Raw genomic sequence first — 21,181 nt, 5'->3', positions numbered from 1 at the left:
GTCGAGCGGGCGAGCAACACAACAACGTGTGTTGCTCGCCGCTCGACGGGGGGACAACTACGCAAAAACAACAGCTTTTCAAGACAGGCTAAATCCTAGGCCGTAAAATCCTTTTCATCCAGCATTGGTCATTACTCGCCACCTTTTAGCTTAGAGGTCGGTTTTTTAAAGGGTTTCGCCTTTTTGTTCGGAATTGTTGTCTGACCTGTTATCGGACTAAGTAAGACATGAGGCCAATTGTATGGCGCCTTACAGTGCCTCGCGTTGCGTGTTCGCAACTCGAGTTGATCAACTCGAGTTGCACAACTCGAGTTGTGAACGCGCAACACGACTTTTCAAAAGTAAGGTGCAATATATTGGTATTACGGTAGAATAACCGTAGATCTGGTTATATTAACAATGGTATATCAATAGGCACCCGTTAGCTAATAGAAATTAAACTATTAGTCTGGTGGCCACAGGGCATTATCGTGTCAACAGGTGGCAGAAGATGGGGTCTATGGTAACTTGACACTTTTAACATGTTTCTAATTTATTCATTACTAATTTAGTTTTCTACCGCTATTTTAGTTGATAAGCTAAGAGTAATTTGCCATTAAATGGTGAGTAGTTATACAAAAATAAATTTTTTCTTACGCCGTGCGCAGTCAGTCGGACCAGCTAATCAGAGCCGTAGACCAACATTTACCTCATGTTGTAGTAGGGGGGTATTAAATTACCCCGATATCAATTAAGTTTGTTGTCAGTTTCCTGTCTCATCGAGCGACCGCCGGCGTTTGGAGTAACGAAAACTTTAATTTACTAATTATACCAATTTAATAGCTAACTGTCATGGATTACATAATTCAATATAATCAACTACTACATTATATTAGATAAAAAGTTGTTCAACGCACTAACACGTTCAACACTGCATCTTTATGGCAAGTCTGATTCTACAAGTGAAGCCGACGCCAGATACAGGTTGTTCTCATCAAGGACATCTTATGAAAAAAAAACTTCCACCAAGAGGGCTCTCTCCGTCGGCATTTAATCAGGGTCAATTACTAAGCAGCAATACAGCAGTGGAAAATTCAACCATTAATGGTGCCCCCAGATCCCACAAACCATGTCTGGAGTAAAGATGATGATGAGATTTCTGGGCAATGCTTTCCTGATGAGCAAAGAGCTATTCCTAGGCAGCTTGTCCAATGGACCAGTTGCTCAAACAAAAAAAAGAGTTTGCAAGTCTATGCGGCTGTGTAGAGTGCAGTAATGAAATGACTGACGAGATTGAGGATGGTAATCAATTAGACGGTGATGATGAGCTTTAAGATTATAATTATGTAATAGTTTTATTAAATACTTTGCAATATGCTTTCTAGAAACAATTAACAGTTTTTGATGTATCATGATAAACAGACTATGTACTTTGGTAAACATGCTATATAATAATCATACTAGTCTTCATAAGTCTTCATACTAGTCATCATAAGTACTAAGATACCCATACAAAGACATGATATTAATTAATCATCCAGAAAGTTGGTTGTCATCGAACATACTGCACCACACATTCCATCATACTGGTTACATTCAACATTTCAGCCATACATGGTTTCAAAATACTGCATGGTTTTAACATGCTACCAGTACAATAAATCTAAAGCTAAGCCAGAAATTTCGCATATTGATGTCAGTTAAATAAAAAAGAAATAATTTTAATAATAATAATTTCATTTAAAAGATTAAGTTTACATTAGATTTGTTAGTTAGTCTGCGTCACAACCAGTGTACCCAATGAGGTATACAGTATAGCCTGTCAATCAGTAGTTGTACAGGTATCAATGTAACGAGTATGAAGAGGGTTTCTGGCAGATCAGTGGCTAAGGTGATGGCGAGAAATGTTTGTCATATCAAGTCCCTGGCGGCCGACTACAATGTAAAGAATCGCATCCATTACAGACAATGAGTTCAAAATACAAAATGATCATATAGACATATAAGAGCTGACATACATTTATGGTGCGATATTTATCGATCATAACCTACCTGAAAAACGATCTATCAAAGAATGTAGCAATAAATTTAAAACTTGAAAATAGGAAGAGCTACAATACTGATTTGAACGTGTACGCAATGTGCATAGCCCTACATAAAAGTAATAGATGTACCCCTTTAGCTTTAACCACAACAATAATTAGTTAACTCATACATCGCATACTTCTGTAAGGTAATAATTGATATGTGAGTGCTATAACAATACAATATAATACAATTGATTAAAATACAACAAAATATGTATTAATATATATAATATGACACAACATAATGCAACATATCAGTCCTATAGCACAATTCAAATCAGTTCAATACAACATAATACAGCTATTATAATACAATACAATAGAATATAGTGTAATAACACAATAATACAGTACTGATAAGTTCTGCATGACACAATATAGTAACTTAAAACTAACCAAACCATCAGTTAAATAACAATCATACATTTGCATAAAGGTACTACACTTTGTGTTGATAGTGGTTTGACGTTTCAAAGAGCAATACAGTCTCCAATTTTGTAAATAGGCGAGCTAAGTCTTAATAAAAATCAACAGAGGCATTCTATATTACAAATAGTCCAGTATTACTGGTTTATTAAAAAAACACCCAATCTAGGTATTCTAGTATAAGTAAGTATAAGTAGCTTATAATGTTATGTAGTGCTACCGTTTTAGCCTAAAAATTAAACAAATTGAGTTAAGCTATTGAGTGTATGAAACAGTGAGTGTCTGAAGACACAGCAACAATACCTACGACAGAGATTAGTTTATTGAATAGTTTGTAACCAATATGTAAAATCTGGACTGAGAAGTTTGACTTGAGAGTTTGATTCATTATAATCAACACCTATCACTCATTGATCCAACTGACTACAGTACACAGTGAAGGAAACGCAAGATTTTCAATAAAGCAATGCATTTAATCTTTGATTATTCATAAATATTAAGTAAATGAGTTTGCTATCATCTCACCTTATTTTTTCAGGGGTTTGAGATTCTTTGCAACTTGTGAAGCTCTTTGTTATTTCGACTCACTAGCAATCTTCCTCAAGCATTCAGTGTGGCATTTACATACGACTAACACTGCGAGCTGCGATCTGACTGTTTGTAGATGGTGCTCTACATCTCATAAAAACTTTGTTGACTTCTTAGCATGTAAAACCTGATTATAATGAATTATGTAACTGATAATAGCTAGCTGTGGTAATCAATTTAAATAGAAGATACTAAATTTGCGCTACTACTAACCGACGCATACGGCAGTTTCTAACACGGAACAGCGGAAACAGACTAAGGGCACAAATGTTATCGGTGAATGCAAATACGCCCCGTATTAAACAAATGCATAGATTTATGTTTACCTAGCTGATTGGCTGATTTGGCTAATTGCGCATGGCGCAAGGGAAATCTCATTTATGCATTTCTACCCATCTTTTAATGGCAAATAATCACTGCTTGACAAGAATAATTCCGGTAGGTATAATAAAAAAGTTAGGAGATGTTTTATTCTATCCATTAAATCTAAGATTCGTTATACCCCATTGTCGTGCCACCTTGGCAAAAAACGACACAAAAATGCCCTGTGGCCACCAGACTATATGTATGTACTGTAAAACTAAAGCTAATAGCGAATTATTAGAATTATACTGTGCCGAGTTTGCAACTCGAGTTGTACAACTCGAGTTGTACAACTCGAGTTTGTAAATATAACTCGAGTTGTACAACTCGAGTTGCACAACTCGAGTTGTGCAACTCGAGTTGCAAACTCGGCACAGTATAATTCTAATAATTCGCTATTAGCTCTAGTTTTACAGTACATACAGTTTAATTTCTATTAGCTAACGGGTGCCTATTGATATACCATTGTTAATATAACCAGATCTACGGTTATTCTACCGTAATACCACTATATTGCACCTTACTTTTGAAAAGTCGTGTTGCGCGTTCACAACTCGAGTTGATCAACTCGAGTTGCGAACACGCAACGCGAGGCACTGTAAGGCGCCATACAATTGGGTTAGGTGTCTTGTTGCCAAAAACATAATCGAGGGCGCTATTTTTTGCAAATGGTCTTGTCTACACGTGGGTGCACTTTCCGCGCAACACCACAGCAACGTGTGTATAACTCGTAGGTCTGTCGTATGATTGTATACCCTAATAACATGCTCACAAATAAAAGAAATATACATATTTACAACCATAAATACGGTGTTAACGAGGGTAAAGACTAATAATGTTTGGAAGATTTTTATAACGTCTACCAGTTTTTAGCTTGATTCCCAAATTTTATGCCCTAAACAGAATATAAATTTGGGGAAGGTTACGAATTCGATTCTCTTATGTACGTGTAAGTATTTCATGTGCAGCTGTTCGTCTCCGGTTACAAAAGGCTAGTCTATAACCAGAATTGTAGACACTCATCTAATAAACGTTGTTTCTGGTCAATTTATTATTTAGCAATAATAAGTTGAACAACATTTTTTTGGCAGATAGAACACAGGTAGTTGAGATTTGGGGATTTGACCTCAGATGTTGCGTCAGCTCTGGAGTTCCGCAGGGCGTAATTCTTGGTCCGTTTTTGTTTTTACTTTTTGTCATTGACCCACCAGATAGCATTAATTCTCAGTGTATAATTTTTGTTGATGATGCTCTAATGTAGTCTACACAAAATAAAGCCACCATGCTGCAACAAGATTTATACTTATACTGAGTGAGTATTAGCTCTTATGCGCAACTATAATTGTTGCAAGCAAGATGACTGGTGAATGATGAGTATGGCTCTTCATTACGCAAGCTAAAGCTGCACAGAGATGAATTAATGTTCAAATAATCCACAAGTGTCCATATATAGTAATCCACAAATGTCCATATATAGTCTCGTCGCTTGTAGACCGTATCTGGTGCTCTGTACTCTTTGTTCTTCTGTCTCATTAGCGTATCTTCCATCGTTACTTATTCTTACCCATTCTGTTCTACACTGCTTTACATATCCTTATGTACAGTGTTCCGTTGGCTTTCTATGAAAGCTGGCTTGCATATTACTACGCTAATCCCATGATAGCTTGATGCGGTGGCTATTAGAAATAGCTGCATTTAGGGTGGCTACTAGAAATAGCGGCGTTTAGCAAATCCATAACATGTGATTAACGTCTTCAAACTGTGACTTTTAATCATTATCTTGGGGTAAAGTTATAAAAGGATCTGAAATTTAATAAACATATTTGTGAATTTGAATCCAAGGGAAAGCAATTAATTGGCATGCTTAGGAGAGTTCTCAGAGATGCAAACCAAAGGACAAGAATAATTGCTTATACTTCACTGGGTAAACCTGGTCTTGATTATGGCTGCATACTTTAGGACACTTACCTAAGAAAGGATATTGTTTCACTAGAGCGAACTCAAAATGTTGCACAAAGATTCCCCTATAAACAAAAAGGTAGAGTTACTTTTACTGATCTAAAATAAACATATTCTTTTGAATCTTTGGAAGAAAGACGAGTTAAACTTTGTCATGTTTTTAGTAAAATTTTGGGTGGTGATATTGACATAGCTGTTGGAGTTGGTTGAGAAATAGTACATGTAGTTTGCCAGAGGAGACTAAGCCTTGCGTTCTCTACTAGTATTGGCCACTACTACCTTTTATTAAAACTGATTAGCTTGAAAACTCTTTCTGGCCTCATATTGTACCAGAACTGGATACCGAGATTCAGTAGATATTTCGAATAAAGTGAGTTCTGCTATAATTTTTACCTCAAAGGGTCCTTTGTGGAATATTTTGAACTGAAGCTCAAACGTTGGCTGTTTAAATATACTGCATGATTCGTCTTCTAGTAAAAGTTAGCTTGTATTGCATTTAAAAAATATCTAACATAGCCTTTTAATGTTATTAAAGTTCATGTCAAGAATGCTATAAATACTCTGTATGTTTAAGGATGAAGAATTTTCCCTGTGTTCACTCAAATGTTGCCATAATAGACCGAACCGAAAGTACGATGGAGTTCAGCCACAATAGCTAGCGCCTAATAATCGACATTGACTTGAAAACTGAAAATATCTACTCCTTAGTGTGCTATATTAGGCTCCAGATTTTTTTGTCAATGACATTTTGTTGCCACAGCCAAGCATTTTTTATAGTACCATCATTGCTTATTAGAATTGTTGACCTGATCAAGGCACCTCTATAACAAAAATCTGAGTGTCTGTTCAGAGATCTAAAAAAAGTGCTAATTTACGCATAGTATTGTATTATAACTCTTAATATGACATGATTAGAAGTTAACTGAATATACATGTGAAACAAGGACGACATGCATGTACATATAATGTATAATTAAATAAATAAAATTATTATGGAAGTTTTAGATTCCCTACGCAAACCCTTGAAGAGTATGCAAGATAAAATAATAAAAATATTTATAATGGATTTGGTTTCACAATAAGCACATATCCATAGACTTGCAGTTATCCTATACATGCCGTATACATTGATGAAGACATGAAGCACCCATTTATTTTTGTCATAAAATGTGGTAAGCCTTGTACAGTGCATGAAATTTTAAGCCCCCTCAGCAATAATGCACACTTTACTATACCAAAGCTTTTATTGACTTTAGAATCTTCTTCTGATTCTCAGTACAGCTGGTTGTTATTATTTCAGTTTGGAAAGTTCTCAAAAAAGAACATCCTTCCAAAACACTTAAGTTTTTAAAACAAGAATAATAAATTGAAAGTTTAATTTTTTTAACGTTCAATGTATACTCAAACTTTCAAATACTCACACACTATTGAAACTTACGCACTTTCATTGATGAACAAACATCTAAAACTTCATCCCTGGAAAGCTATGAACATGATATTGAAAGCAAATCGTCTGGATCTGATTGTGGCGAGATCGAATTAGCCCAGTTTAGATAAATTTCAAAGCACCTGAACCTTTTTGTTATGCAATGAATTTAGGCGCCGTCTGTAGCACCCAACACACCAAAATAAACTAAGAATTCATAGTAATGTCATAATTTACTAAAAATTATTTACTAAAAATTATGACATTAATAGCTTGCCATACTTTGTCATTAACCTACTCCATACTGCCTGGAAGTTTTCGTCCGGTTAAGGCAAAGATCGGTGTTATAAAAATTTTTAATATTAATTTCTTGCGAAACCTATTCAACTTTTAATGTTATTTTATAATTACTTTGGTAACCACAAAGTTATCCTAGTGTTAATAATTTTTTCAATTTGAGTTTTGCACTTTACTTTTTTGTTCATATTTTTGCTGTGGTCATATTCAATTGCCAGTTATTATATTTTTATTTTAGATTTGTGCAATTCATACAACTGCATTATGTTCATACTGTTGATAATGGAAAGTTAAACAAACTCTTGACAAAAGCCTTTATTGGGCATATGCATGTAATAAAAAAACAATAATCTACGGCATGACAGCTTTGTTTTACGTTCGAAATAGTGGACAATAAGGCAATCACTCAAAGGTGTTTAAAGAGATTTAAAACAAAGACAATTTTGCTCCTAAACTTCCACCAAGTCTAATAATAATAAGTCTATTCATCCATTGTAGTAGGCCTATTAGTGAATGAGAAATATTAAAAAATGTATGAATGATGCAGTTTACTTCACGTTGTCACCAGCAATTTTTAGATGTATAAATGTCATACATTAGCACAATGAAATGTTCCAACATCTGTTGTTCATCTAAAACATCAAATGTATGTCCGCATGTCATATTATAAAACTGATAATAGATTTGCTCATTCAAAGTCCACGTTCGAAGTTGCTCTGGCACAGTTGTGATACATATATGCATACATGTTCATGAATGGAACGCGGCTGCATTACTGCTTCCGTTTCTTTGTTTCATAACCGTTTATTCTGTTTTCTCCGATAGAACGCAGCCAAAGTTGGAACCTTCCAGGTAGTGTAGTTGAAGCAATCAAGTAGAATGTCATCATCAGCCAGTGTGACCAATATCCAAAGGTGTTGTCTTCTACTCCGATTGTAGCGATGGCAGATCGTACATAATCGCTTGGATATGGCACAAACAGATTTCGTTTCATCCTTGACATTTTTGTGGAGATAAATCCTGGTATAACGGATTGGACCAGGATGCCTAAAACAGGGTTGGAAAGGATCATGATTTGTTTGCGAGAAAATCAGATTTTTTTTCAAAATTGAGATCAGTTTTTATGATTTTTTAAATAAATTAAATCTTTTTGTTTATTTTTGCAAAAGAAAATTATTCGATTTTTTTTATTGAAATTGATTTTTGTGATTTTTTCAATCAATTTGATTTTTTCGTTTATTTCTGCGCATGCAAGTTGACTGTGTATTGCATTGCACATCAGAATTCTGGTGAACCCACTTTTCAGTTAGTGACTTGCATACTTCAATTTGACAAATTCTTATATTTCTTGCATTGAGCAGCCGTGTAAATTTGTAAAATTATAATATATAAACTACATGTAAGATAATGTAGTAGAGCCACTAGTAATTTCACACAAAGTATGAATGAAAGCAAGAGACATAAAAAGGTACTCTAAAATATTTAAGCACATTCTTCCTTGGTGTGATCGATCCGGTTGATCATGTAAAATATAAATACCAGCTTGCCGGTCTTTTCAGTACCTAGCTGTTTCCTTATTTTGGAAATCACTTTTTCAAAGCTTACACTTGAACTTCTTGCATTATGATTTTAATGTCATAATGTCACAATGTCACTGATGTTGTGAGAAAAACTTCCAGTTACAGTTGCTACCTCACAATTAATCCTGCTTTGAGGTTTACTAAGTAAACTCATAGATCCTAACTTCAAAGGTCCCTCTGTAACATTGTACAACACATGTGGCCAATTATCTCCATCACAATTGCCAAGTCATAGCATGAGTGTTACAAATTTGTTACACATTAAAACAAGATTGTTTGTCAAGAAACTGATTTTGTCAAAATTATGAAAAAATCAAAAGAATTGTGATATTTTCCTAAAAAAATCGTAGTTCAAGTTAATGATCTGAATCATTTGGTTTTTTCGTGCCAGCCCTAACCTAATATTGAACAAGTTGTTCCTAGTTTCTATTTATGCACTTGCAGTATTGGAGGGTCACATTCATGGCTAGACAATGATTTGTTTTATAAGGACAATCTATCTCTTGAGTTGGCGATGTCTTATATATAGCACGTTTTAACAGATTTCAAGAAATGGCGCAGAAGGCAATCACATTTGTAACTGGAAACAAACATAAACTTGAAGAAGTAATCAGCATATTGGGGACTTCCATAAGTGTAAGTACATATTGGTATTGCATCTGTATAAAGGGATTTACACTATGGCGATTTGTGGTTTTGGAGGGAAAGGCACCATTTCAAATTGATGGAATTAAGGCTGAAAAAATTGATAAAGCGTCATTAAATAATTTTATCTCTAAAATGCCGTAAATGTAATGAAAACTTTTTGTAGCAAAGACATTGCTAATAACATACGATCAGAGTATGTCCCAATTATTAATAAATCATTTGTTTTATTTATTATCATCTAGCACAGGTACGCGGCATTCCCTAGGTAGAGGAAGTATTTAAAAAAGATAGCCGAAAAATTATGTTATAACTGTTTTTATTTTACTCGAAGCAAATGTGTAATGAAACTTATGATAGGACTACATGGTAATAATAATAATTATATACTGTATATTCCCGCATATAAGTCTATCTCTCATATTAGCTGACCCTAGAAAAAATAACCCTGAAATCAGGGAATTTATAAGAATTCGCATATAAGCCTACCATATAAATCATAACACGCTGTAAGTACCTATCAAAGAGAAAAGTTGTGGGAATGGAGCGACCTTTGTAGGCTTAATACAAAGCATTTCTGATTATTGAGTAGCTGTATAATTAGCCTATTATTTTATACGCATTATTATGCGTATATATATTCAAGAACAAGTGACATCAATGAACCATACATGCAAAAACAAAAATTAAAAATTTTGAAACAAAATATTTGCATCATTTGCTCAGCCAGTTGCATTCTGATTGTTGCATTCCATGCAACGAACATATTTTGGCTGTTCAATACCTTCCACAATGTCTTCTGACCTCAACTTTTCTTCTGCACAGATGAACTAGTCAATATTAGCATTGAAACTATTGTTTCACCTGGAAACTAAACCTTCAGCTCGATTGGTGCTAACTTAGCCTAAAACTAGTCGTTCATATACCATCGTAAATGAACACCGTTTTTTCACATGTTGAAGTATCAAGGCTGTGTTGAACAAGGAACTACTATTAGCCTGATACAGTTACTAATTATTTCTATGGTGTCGCTTTTAAAATTTTCATGTAAAAATCGAAAAGCTTTGAAGTTGAAAAACGGACTTCGATACAAACAGAAACAACGAAATAATCAATTGTTATTGATGTAACCAAGTCATTATTTGTACGATTTAGTGGACACTTTTTTACTGATCACTTGCTATTATCGACTTGTTAAGATCAAAGAATCCCAAAGTGGGGGTCAAATGGAGGTGGCCTTCAATTAAAGGATGGCTCTCTATTTTTCACCTCTTTTTTTATGGCGGTGGTCAGATAAACATGGCGTTTAAATAAAGGTGGCGTTCAATTATAGATTTACGGTATGCTCATGAAAAGCAAATCCCATGTGAATAAGGAAATCTCTCTTTTAAAAAGACAGTGTTATATTCAATACCATCATTGGTTAGGAATTACATTTGTGAAAAAACATAGTCTATGAAAATTAATGGTCATATATAATAGAATACCATTCAAAAAAATCCTGAATCATTGTAAATAATAGGTCACTTTTTATTGTTCAACTCGTCATTGTATGATTAGATAAATTAATAATTGTGGTATAAATTTAGAAGATAACAATAAATTTTAGTTTTACTGCAGGATCAACAGAGATGTCATTGGTAGGATTAGTCTTTTTGACAAAAAAAAAAACTAAATTGTTTCCAAATAGTATTTTTGATACGACCTTGTGAACAGTGGCTGTGTAGACTGTCCAATTATGAGTAAAGTAAGAGTTATGCATGAATATAGAATCTGTAAACAAGATTCAAGCGACCACATAGATTTAGATATCATTTTTTGTTTAGTTGAGACAAGCTTTTTTACTTCCTGGTTTTTGTTAAACAAACCTGTTTTCCAGTGGGATAACAAGAAGCTTGATTTGCCAGAGTACCAGGGAGAGCCAGATGAAATCACAAAGCAAAAGTGTAAGGAAGCGGCAAGAGCAGTTAAAGGTTCGGTGCTCATAGAAGACACATGTCTCTGTTTCAATGCTCTAGGAGGAATGCCAGGGCCATATATAAAATGGTTTCTCGACAAGATTGGTCCAGATGGTTAGTAATTCACAGTAACAAGAACTGTTTGTTTCTGCCAGCAATTGGCTCAAGTTATAGCTGTTCCACGTTAGTGGTTCATTCTGATTTAAAAACAGGTCCACAGTTTCACTCACGTTTCATCATCTATATCTCTCTTCATCATGCAATATATCACCTATAGCCCTACTACAATCATACTGTGACAGATGAGCTTAATGGGTTATGGGACCGAGCTCGTAGGTCAATTCTCTCGTATCTCAAATAAACTTTTCATATATAAATTAACTAAATACAAATTAATCCTCTCCATTCTCTTGAAAAAACCCTAAAAACTGGATATTACATTAGAAAAAATGTGTTTCTAGTTGTTCTAATTCGCCAGCCACGCCCACAATGTAACCAATACTTATCTAGTGGATATGATCACTGAAATGTAACATGATTATGTACGGTACTATATAGAGTTGTTCAAGACAGATGGTCGTGGCTAACGGCGACGTGAGAGAGACTTCATGGCAACGCATTTGATGTGATAAACTTTTGTGACATTACTTACATGTGAAATAACATTGACTTAGATTAAATGAACCATAACTGTCACGTACAACTTTTATCGTAGTTTCTAGGTAAATCAGCCACGCTGATTCTGATTCTGTACTCAAAATAAAGATTGGTCAACTAACCTTCAAAGTCATTTAGGCTTTCTAAAGCGTTTCAATATCCGTTTCGAAAACAACACAATCGGCATTACAAGCTACGCCCCTAAATATGTGACGAAACCTAGCTTTTTCAAAAATGGAAGTTAGGAATGTTTAGTCCGATTTAAAATAATAGAGATGGGTGTCTTAAAACCCATTATTATCTAAATACAGCCTGTAAAAGAATATCAGTTTTTTATGAAAGGTATATAAACTATTTAGAATTGCTCGTAGCTTGTTACATGATGTTTAAATAGGCTGAACGTCGAGAAAAATGAGCTCAAAAAGCGCGGTTTTATCACAAGCTAGCCTTGTTATTGCGCTTTTTTAAATATGCAATGTTAAAAGCTTATCCACCTTTCAGAAAAGACTGAGATTATTTTTAAGGCTGAATTTAGATATTAATGGATTTTAAAACACCCATTTCTATTATTCTAAATTGGTCTAAACATCCCTACGTGATTCCTGTTCCTAAAAAGCTAGATTACATCACGTATTTATGGGCGGAGGTTGTTGTGCCGATCGTGTTGTTTTCGAGACTGATGATAAAACGCTGTAAAAAAGCCTTCATAACTCCCGAAAGTTAGTGGACTAATCTTTATTTTGAGTACAAAATCGGAATCAGCGTGTCTGATTTACCTAGTAAATACGATAAAAGTTGTACGTGACAGTTATGGTTTAACTTACTATACACACACTTGAAAATAAGTTTTAATCTTACGTTTCACTGAACTTAATTCTAACTTGGTTTTTATCTTTAGCTTTTTAGTCTTTACTTTTCATCTTTTGGTTTGGTTTCATGCTCTTATTCCCTCGTTTTTGACTCACTTTCGCTTCTAGCCAGTCGTTTTACAACTTCAAACTGATTCGACGAGAAAGACTGAGCAGATGCTCTTGCTTGTAATTGACCTCTTTCATACTCGGCCACCCAGCAGCCGTATCTAAAACTGTCTTGTATGCTCGTATCTCAAGGCAAAATTTGCTCAGAATTTTCCTTGTATCTCAAAATTTTCTTATGTTGGAACACTCGTATGTCAAGGTATGACTGTACCGCTCTTCATGGTTTTCTCTAAATCTACAACATTGATATAGGCTTGTTAGTTGAAAATATCCTCCCTTTGACGTACATAAACTGATACATTGTTTTGCTTGTAAGTAAATGTGTGTCATGAAAATTTTGAAATATTTATACGATGGCAACTTGTGCTAAAACCAATTTTAGATTTGATCAATTTTAGACACTTCTCTGTTCCCCCTTGTATATTCAAAATTCCCCCCTAGGGGGAATTCCTCTCTGGTTGGGAACCCCTGCTTTAGTATAAGAATTTTTCAATATATGATGTAAAATTCTTTCATATGACCCGACAGCTGAAACCTGAAGTTTTTTAATCATTAGTTTTGCAAGGAAATGTGAAAAGTTAGATAAAAGTTAAAAAACAAAACGTTAAGTTTAGCTTAAAAATTTGTCTATTCTATTTTGAATTACTTATCGCTATAACCACTTCAACCTCCTAGCCTATGCATTACCTAGTCTGCACTTCTATTTGGGTGTCTGTTAAACACAGTAGCCATAAAAAATCTCTTTTAATTGACTACTATTTTGTTAATTTAATACATAGTTTAACATTTATATTGCAGTATTTATTAAGGAGTTATTATAGGTTTGCGGGCTTTGGAACAAATTAAATGAATTACAATTTATTCTTATGGATTTTTTTTCAACTTACAATGGCTCTGAGATACAATCAAATCTGGAAATGAGTTAAGTTTGTATGTAATACATTTTGTTTTTAGATGTTTTGTATAGTAGTATGAACAGATTTTTGTGAGGAGATCATTTGAATGAAGTTGATTTACTGATATATCTCATGCTTTTAGCTACGCTATTAAATGGCTCAGAAATGTTTGCCCGCTGCATCGTTGATGAATATATAATTCATAAATATAACATAGAGCTAATCCATTCTATATCCCAGAACCAAAAATTTTAGTAAGATATGGAAATAAGTCACATAAACTGCAATGCAATGATCATAATAACTTTAAACAGGCATTATTTGTAACTTTGTGTGTTCTGAATGAAGTGGCTGACCAATGAATTTGTTTGATAGCATGCAATCAATTAAAGTGAATCTTTCAACCATTGACTGCCTGCTCAAGTGAACAATCTTTGAATTATCTCAAGGTTAGCATGAATGTTACAGGTCTATTCAAAATGCTGCATGGATTCGAGGATAAAACAGCCTATGCCATGTGCACATTTGGCTTTACTACTGGGCCGGACGCAGAGGTGGAGCTATATTGTGGCAAGTGCCCTGGGAAGATTGTGGCTCCGCGAGGCTCGACAACTTTTGGCTGGGATCCATGCTTTCAGCCAGATGGTTTTGATCTGACTTTTGCAGAAATGGATAAATCTATTAAAAATAAAATATCCCACCGAGGATTGGCTCTGTTAGAATTAAAAAAAAGGTTTGTAGAAAATTCTTAAAAGCATTGGTAATGATATAGAACTGGACTGTGATGTATTTTTTGCAACAATCATATTTTAATAAAATTACTTCCATTGATTAACTAGTGTTGGTAATATTATATAGCAAGGATGGGCAGTGATTTGATCGTTTTGAGCTGTACTGAGAGATAATCACATTTAGTGAGGCACTGGCTTACAGCAACCAATCAAGTAGCATTTCTTTCATAAATTACAGATTTATCAAGAATCAAGACGAAGGGGTTGTTCAATAGCACACGCAAGTGAGCATAACTCTAGCATGTCTACTTGATACACTAAAAACAGTGAAATCAGGAATGGCCTAAGGCAATCATTACATCAAATTTTCCATTTGGGTTTGCTACAGCTATTAACAGCTATTAGCAGTCATGAACGTTTTTTTATCTTCATCCGTGTTTTCACATCTTTTCTATGCTGTGCAAAGGAGAGTAGCACTCGGTTGAAGAGTTGTGGACTCAAATACCTTAACACAAGGTAAATGCTCATCAGAAGCCAGTGGGACCAATAACCAAAAGTTACGGGCTCGATGTCAATGGTGGTAAGAGCTGATTGCGCATAATCCTCGGCTGAAGGTGCAAAGAGATTAGGTTTCATGCCAGTCATCTTGGTGGCGACGTGCCCTGGCATTACCGACTGTATTAAAACACCTAAAACCAACAACTAATTACACGGCTTGGACAATATTTTTGAGCTCGACAAACTCATTGTCACAGAAATACTAGTATAGACTATAGACCTTGTTATTTGACAACCATCAAGTACAGGACCATTAAGTTATGATTAGACCCTGCATAAATGTCTGCTAGTATTATATACGGTATATCATCTTAGTCTTGCATAAATAATTCTTATTAGCATTCATCACACATACATTGTTGTTTGATAAGGTAAATTTATAAATGAAATTATTTTTGAACCTTTCATTTCATATTCGGCCGATTAGGTGAACTTTTTACTAAATATGTGAGTGCGTTGTATACATTTTTTGCATTTATTATGTACAGATTCCAACAAGAATTTATTGAACTCACAAACACTACTTTTAAGATAGGCCTACAACATGAAGTTGCACTGATGCTGCAGAAATATCGGTGTGTTCAGTAACACTCCATAGACAAATCCCGGCATACAGCAAGAAAATGATAATTAAATGTACACCCAAAAGTAATGTGCCTAAGCGTGGATGTTTTAGGATTGAATGATTTGTACTTGTGTATGGCTTCTAGGAAGTTTATATCAAAAAGTTGAAATCAAAGACGATTACTCCTTGATAGATAGATCGCATTTAGAATTATCAGGTAGAACATTGGATTAAATGCGATGTAAATGTTTGATATAGAGTGTATAGTTTATGAAATGGTATGATATGAGTTGAGATATTTACGAGTTGATATATGAGGAGGGAATGATTGCCTTTATTATATTTGTAGATTAAGATAGAGAAAGGAATAGTGTAGTACGAATGGTCTTTGAAACATGAAAATATCATGGCAATAGAAGTTAATCAAGTTCATGACAAAATTTACAAATCAATCAAAGCAAACTGTTGATTCCGATTGAACCGATAAAAAGGTAATCTATTTCTTTTTTGCTGCTATTTTCTTAAGAGCCTTCGCACGGACGCCTTGACACATAGAGTATGAGAGCTTCATCATCATTCCGAATGGCAAGAGCTCGTGGTATATGGAGCCAAGCAGCCAGTGTGCAAAATATCCAGTTGTAGCGGGTTCAAGGCCAAGCGTCGATAAGGCTGAATCGGCAAATTTTTGGGCAGGTGGTGCAGTGAAATTTGGTTTTGTTCTAGACATCTTTGTAGAAACGAGGAAAGGATAGATGGATTGAACAGTGATGCCTGCAACAAGGAGAAAATATGTTGACTTTCTATGCATGTGGTAGCCAAGACATCTACCAACAGTATTATTCCCTGTCACGATCATGCACTGTTTAATCCATGTTTGTTCCATTATGTAGGTTGAGAAAATGCTGCAGCGTAACATGTCTAAAACCATCATTGACTTTTGGTACAAAAAAACTCCTCGAGAATGGACAATATTTCTAACAAAATATCTTTAGAATTGACTGTTTATTGGTGTTCTAATTTTTGTATCTCAACTTGACTCTTCCACCACCCTTTTACTGATCGTAATTCTTTTATTAATGAGAAAAATGAAGCTTTAATTTCTATGTTGACTACTATGGAACCTCTACTTACAAAAGACTACATACAAAATTATAAGTACAAATTACAAGTACAAATTTTGCTTCGATTTACAAAATATATTGCTAGATATGAAGGACCTTTTGTTAGTAAACGCATGAAACAAACAAACGGCCCTTCATATTGCTAGATATGAAGGCCCGTTTGTTAGTTTCATGCCTTTACTTGGCCTGTTTGCTTCTCATAAGTACAAATTACAACTCAACTTCATATGCTCTTAAAAATCAGGAAACGACAAGCGTTTAGTTGTATTGTATAATTTGGAGTTATCACCTACAGAATAGGACAACTTTTATTTCAAGTAATTCCCGTCGTTTCTGTATAACTTTTTTTCGGTTCGTGACAATGTAAATAAATTTTTTACTTATTTTTGTAATAAAATTTATTGAGCAAAACCAAGACAACAATACAACACCCACCCCTTCTGACCGCCATACTCCAGCTTCTCATGGTATTTGCTTAGCTTCGTCTAGACAGCCAACGTCAAAGGTAAACAAATCGTTCATGGTTTTTATTCGGTGTTACTCGGTTTTTTTCGACGCGTATGCTTTCTATTTATTATGTAGTAATATAATTCCGACAAGTACACGTTACAACCATTACTTCTATTTATAAGTTATACAAATGTTATATCTGACTTTTGTAAAGGCTTGGAACGGATTAGGGCATTTATATGGTAACAAAGTTTCCACTGACAAAATATTCCACATACAAAACAGCTTCCGGAGCGAATCACTTACATATGTAGAGGTTCCGGCGCATTTGGTTTTGACTAAAAAACAATTTTTAGGCAAAAAACTGCTCGAATGTTGTCTTTGTATAGAGTGAATGCCTGTTTTTACCAAAAGTGATTTAAATATTATTACAGTTATTTTTGGACATCAAAATTGATCATCATGCTTTGAAATGGCTAATAAAGGCAACGCAACACCTTTGTGTTAAATCAGGTTTATAAATAGACTGTACAAGTAAAATGTGTTATCCAATCCGACTGTTAGTGTGCTCTTTGACTTCCATGAAATTATATCTTCATATGATTAATGAGTATGTTAAAATGGTACAACACGAAGTTTAAAAACAAAACCATGCCTCATTAGCCATAAGAACCAAAATACTAGTGCTTCGAAAAGTGCAAGATTTCGTCAGCTAAAGAGTTAATTAAAATCATCAAAATTATGCATGTACTATAGTAATAACTTGATGAGGCAGAGAAACGTACCTTTGTCAGCGTACTCCACAGCCAGGTTCTTGGAAAATGAATCGACATAAGCTTTACTTGCGGCATACACAGTGAGCAAAGGGAAACCGAAGCAGCTAGCAGAGCCAATATTCACGATGGCTCCTTTTCGCTTTGCTACCATTTGTGGAAGGATCATTGTTGTCATGAAGGTCACAGAAAAGATGTTAATATGAAGCATTCGATCGAATGTTTCATCCCTAAAACATCCAAAATAGATGAGACATAAACAAATAAAAAGCTGCAACTGTTTCTTGCTAGAATATATTTAGCTGCCAAAGCTATACAATGTCACATATAATACCTTATGACCCAAACTGAACTGGGTGATTTTTTAGCTGTCTAATAATACCACTAGTAACAAGACAAATTCAAAAGGTGATGCCTTCAAGAATACGACGGGGATATGCGTGTTATCCATATGGGTCAGAAATTTTGTTACAAGACATGGCAAATATTTTTGGTTGAAAACATTTGGTTGTGATCAATAGGATTGATGATTATTTTCGCTGAATAGGCTGCATAAAAGGCGAAAAACAAATTTTTTAAATCACATCACTCAGCAAGGCCCCAAAATGAATGTGAATGAAATGAATGTGGCGGCATGCCATAACTCTGATTTGCTGTTGATTGCTGGTCAACACCAAAGAAAAGTATTTTTATTTAAGATCACAGACTGATTTCAAGGCATCTATCATAGTTTGAACAGGCATTTATACCGGCTAAGATGGAACTGGCAATAGGAAAAGACAACTCCTAAACCAGCAGGTGAGTGCAACACACAAGCTCTGTTCTGTTTACTACTATATTGTGCCTATAGAGTAGATGTTGCGACGCGAGGACCTAGCACATTACATTAAATTTTAAATAGGTCATCAATATGTTTAGCAAGAATAAAATTATACAGAAGACAAATCCAGAATAATTTATAAACGCTTGTTTGTGTATTCATCTTTAATTACTAATTGAAATTTTATTTGCTACTGAAACAGTCAAAATAGTTAAAGCTAAATGGTAATGGCGAAAAAGTGAAAAAGCTATGATTCTATGAATAAATATTCAAATTGGCATTATCGCAATGCTAACTTTGGATTTTTAACTTCCAAAGCAACCAGTAACATGTGTAATGTGACAGTAACCAGTAACATATTTAATGGTTTAATGTAAGCCAAGGATATATTTACACCCTCTCAAGTATTTGTAACTGCTCGAGTTCGCACAAAAATATATTTTTAGTGTTGCCACCAATCAATAAATCAAGTAAATGTTGATTCATTCTAAAACTTGGCATATTATAGCAAAATTATAAATATTGCCTTAATCTGTTGATGAAATTTTGGTGCATATATTGAAAAATAAACATCTCAATGTATATATCGACTATGTCGATAATTATACACAAAGTTAATACTACAAAATTATATCCAAAATTGAGTAAAATCAGTGTCTCATAATAAAAATTCTTACTCATATATGTAATCATATTATACTAATTAGTAACAGCTCAAGATAAGTGACATTTGACAAGAGCAAAGATTGTCAGTCATTGTAAATTGTCAATGGAACATGTAGCACTAAAATAAAAGTATACAACCACATCAGTGATTTTCTTCGTACGACAACATGTTCAGAATATTCGCAGCCACAACTATATGACCTATTCTCACCTGTTAGGAACTTGATGTAGATATTCTGGATACTCATATGACATGCCAACATTATTTATAAGGATTCCTATGTCTAAGCCTTCTAAATCCTTATAAATAGAACCATAAATATCAACACCTCCAGAAAAATCAGCAGTGATACATTTCGTCTGAACATTGGCAACAGCTGAAATTTCCTCAGCAACAGCATCTAGTTTGCTTGCCGTTCTACTGATGAGTACAATATTGGCTCCCTTTTTTGCCAAAGCTATCGCATAGGCCTTCCCTGTAATGAAAATAGAAAATCATACACGATCATGACTAGTTGTGACAAAAAAGTTAAAGCTCAGTCATGCTGGCTAACCTATGATGATGGAATAGACTAGATCACATGTCTCAATATATTTTATTATTCGGTATCAGCTGAATAACTGCCCGACAAACCAATTTCAAGAAAAAATGGCAGCTAATTATAGAAAAGTTCCGATTGAACTTACGCTGTAACGTTTGATGCAAGAAGATTTACAATCAAGAAGTACACTATTTCTTGCTACAATTTTGTTTTACGTTACGAATTATTTAACAACAATAACCTAACAGAGTATTTATTGTTTTCGATTCAGTTCACTAAGTTTTAATAATAGTATATTAAAAATGCTACACAAATAAGTTGAATATATAACCCACCTATGCCATCGGTAGCACCAGTAACTACTGCCCATGAACCAAGCTTCTTTGGTTGAAGACCTAAATTTAGCAATGGGGCCAAAAGAAATGATCTAACAGCTTTCAATATATAACAAATCAATTTTATGAGTTGCCAGCCACATAATCCAACACCTAGTAATGCAAATGTACTAGAATATGTGTTGTAAAAGTTTGCTGCAGCATCCATGTTGACAAAGATGTAGCAAACAACCCGGTGACGCGACCCGATTACGCCTAACCTAAATGCAATACCGGGAAAGTGGGTTCGTGAAGGGGCGGTTTAACAAATTACATACGAGATTACATACATTATCATATCAGCTTTGTCACGCTAAATACGTGTCCCTATACCTAACGTCTCCGCCTACAAACTTAACTAATGACTTAACGGGATTGCGTCTAAATAATTTAACTAACGCCTTTGTACTCTTATAAACTAAATCATTAGGCCGTCAAAATGTTTCCATATTTTTTGGTGAATGCGACTCGTAAATAATTTTTATTCGATTTTGGCTCTGATGTCCTACAAATTATAAACTTTTGGTGTGCACATAACTCTTGAAATAAGCGTTGAAATAGCTGCCACTACAGTAAATAACTGACGGGCGTAAAATTGGTCAAGAAAGGATAACTCTAAATTTAAATACCAGAAGTAGTTTGACCAAATAAGGAGACATGACGCAAAACGTTTACGGTCCGCCTACAAATTGGTCGCAATTAGTAAACTTACTTATTTCGAGTAGTCAACTGTATATTCGGCG

General features: G+C 34.5%; 2 protein-coding genes across 9 annotated transcripts; one reads left to right on the top strand and one right to left on the bottom strand.

The window, feature by feature from the left end:
- The first annotated feature begins 4,060 nt into the window (after positions 1-4,060).
- Positions 4,061-14,951, top strand: LOC137392205 (inosine triphosphate pyrophosphatase-like). Of its 7 annotated transcripts, none has more exons than XM_068078857.1 (5): positions 4,061-4,177; positions 9,248-9,341; positions 11,230-11,422; positions 14,307-14,571; positions 14,808-14,951. In XM_068078857.1, the coding sequence occupies exons 2-5, from the start codon at positions 9,258-9,260 to the stop codon at positions 14,842-14,844; spliced, it is 579 nt and encodes a 192-aa protein (XP_067934958.1). In that variant the 5' UTR covers positions 4,061-4,177; positions 9,248-9,257; the 3' UTR covers positions 14,845-14,951. The 7 variants fall into 7 exon arrangements, with proteins under 7 accessions (XP_067934958.1, XP_067934959.1, XP_067934953.1 ...); XM_068078858.1 differs by having other exon boundaries at positions 4,102-4,160; XM_068078852.1 differs by having other exon boundaries at positions 4,138-4,173.
- LOC137392203 (very-long-chain 3-oxoacyl-CoA reductase-like) lies at positions 7,920-20,825 on the bottom strand. 2 transcript variants are annotated; one of them, XM_068078850.1, is made up of 5 exons: positions 20,400-20,825; positions 19,734-19,998; positions 18,049-18,266; positions 15,075-15,258; positions 7,920-8,172 (listed from the first exon to the last, which is right to left on the bottom strand). In XM_068078850.1, exons 1-5 carry the CDS (start codon positions 20,605-20,607, stop codon positions 7,920-7,922), a joined length of 1,128 nt encoding a protein of 375 aa, XP_067934951.1. In that variant the 5' UTR covers positions 20,608-20,825. The 2 variants fall into 2 exon arrangements, with proteins under 2 accessions (XP_067934951.1, XP_067934952.1); XM_068078851.1 differs by lacking the exons at positions 7,920-8,172; positions 15,075-15,258 and adding an exon at positions 16,007-16,463 and having other exon boundaries at positions 20,400-20,689.
- Positions 20,826-21,181: the final 356 nt, after the last annotated feature.

The sequence above is a fragment of the Watersipora subatra genome, chromosome 3 (assembly GCF_963576615.1).
Source record: "Watersipora subatra chromosome 3, tzWatSuba1.1, whole genome shotgun sequence".
Lineage (NCBI taxonomy): Eukaryota > Metazoa > Bryozoa > Gymnolaemata > Cheilostomatida > Watersiporidae > Watersipora > Watersipora subatra.
The sequence above is the reverse complement of the archived record's forward strand: the minus strand, read 5'-3'. Positions and strand labels throughout refer to the sequence as shown.

Bases quoted from the DNA above. Each gene is read 5' to 3' on its own strand.
- LOC137392205 (XM_068078853.1), top strand. From the start codon at position 8,005: ATGTCATCATCAGCCAGTGTGACCAATATCCAAAG. The intron at 8,040-9,247 runs GTGTTGTCTTCT...ACGTTTTAACAG, and splicing joins AGTGTGACCAATATCCAAAG to ATTTCAAGAAATGGCGCAGA. The intron at 9,342-11,229 runs GTAAGTACATAT...CCTGTTTTCCAG, and splicing joins TATTGGGGACTTCCATAAGT to TGGGATAACAAGAAGCTTGA.
- LOC137392203 (XM_068078850.1), bottom strand. From the start codon at position 20,607: ATGGATGCTGCAGCAAACTTTTACAACACATATTCTAGTACATTTGCA. The intron at 19,999-20,399 runs GTGGGTTATATA...TTTTCATTACAG, and splicing joins TGGTGCTACCGATGGCATAG to GGAAGGCCTATGCGATAGCT. The intron at 18,267-19,733 runs GTGAGAATAGGT...TGGATGTTTTAG, and splicing joins CTACATCAAGTTCCTAACAG to GGATGAAACATTCGATCGAA.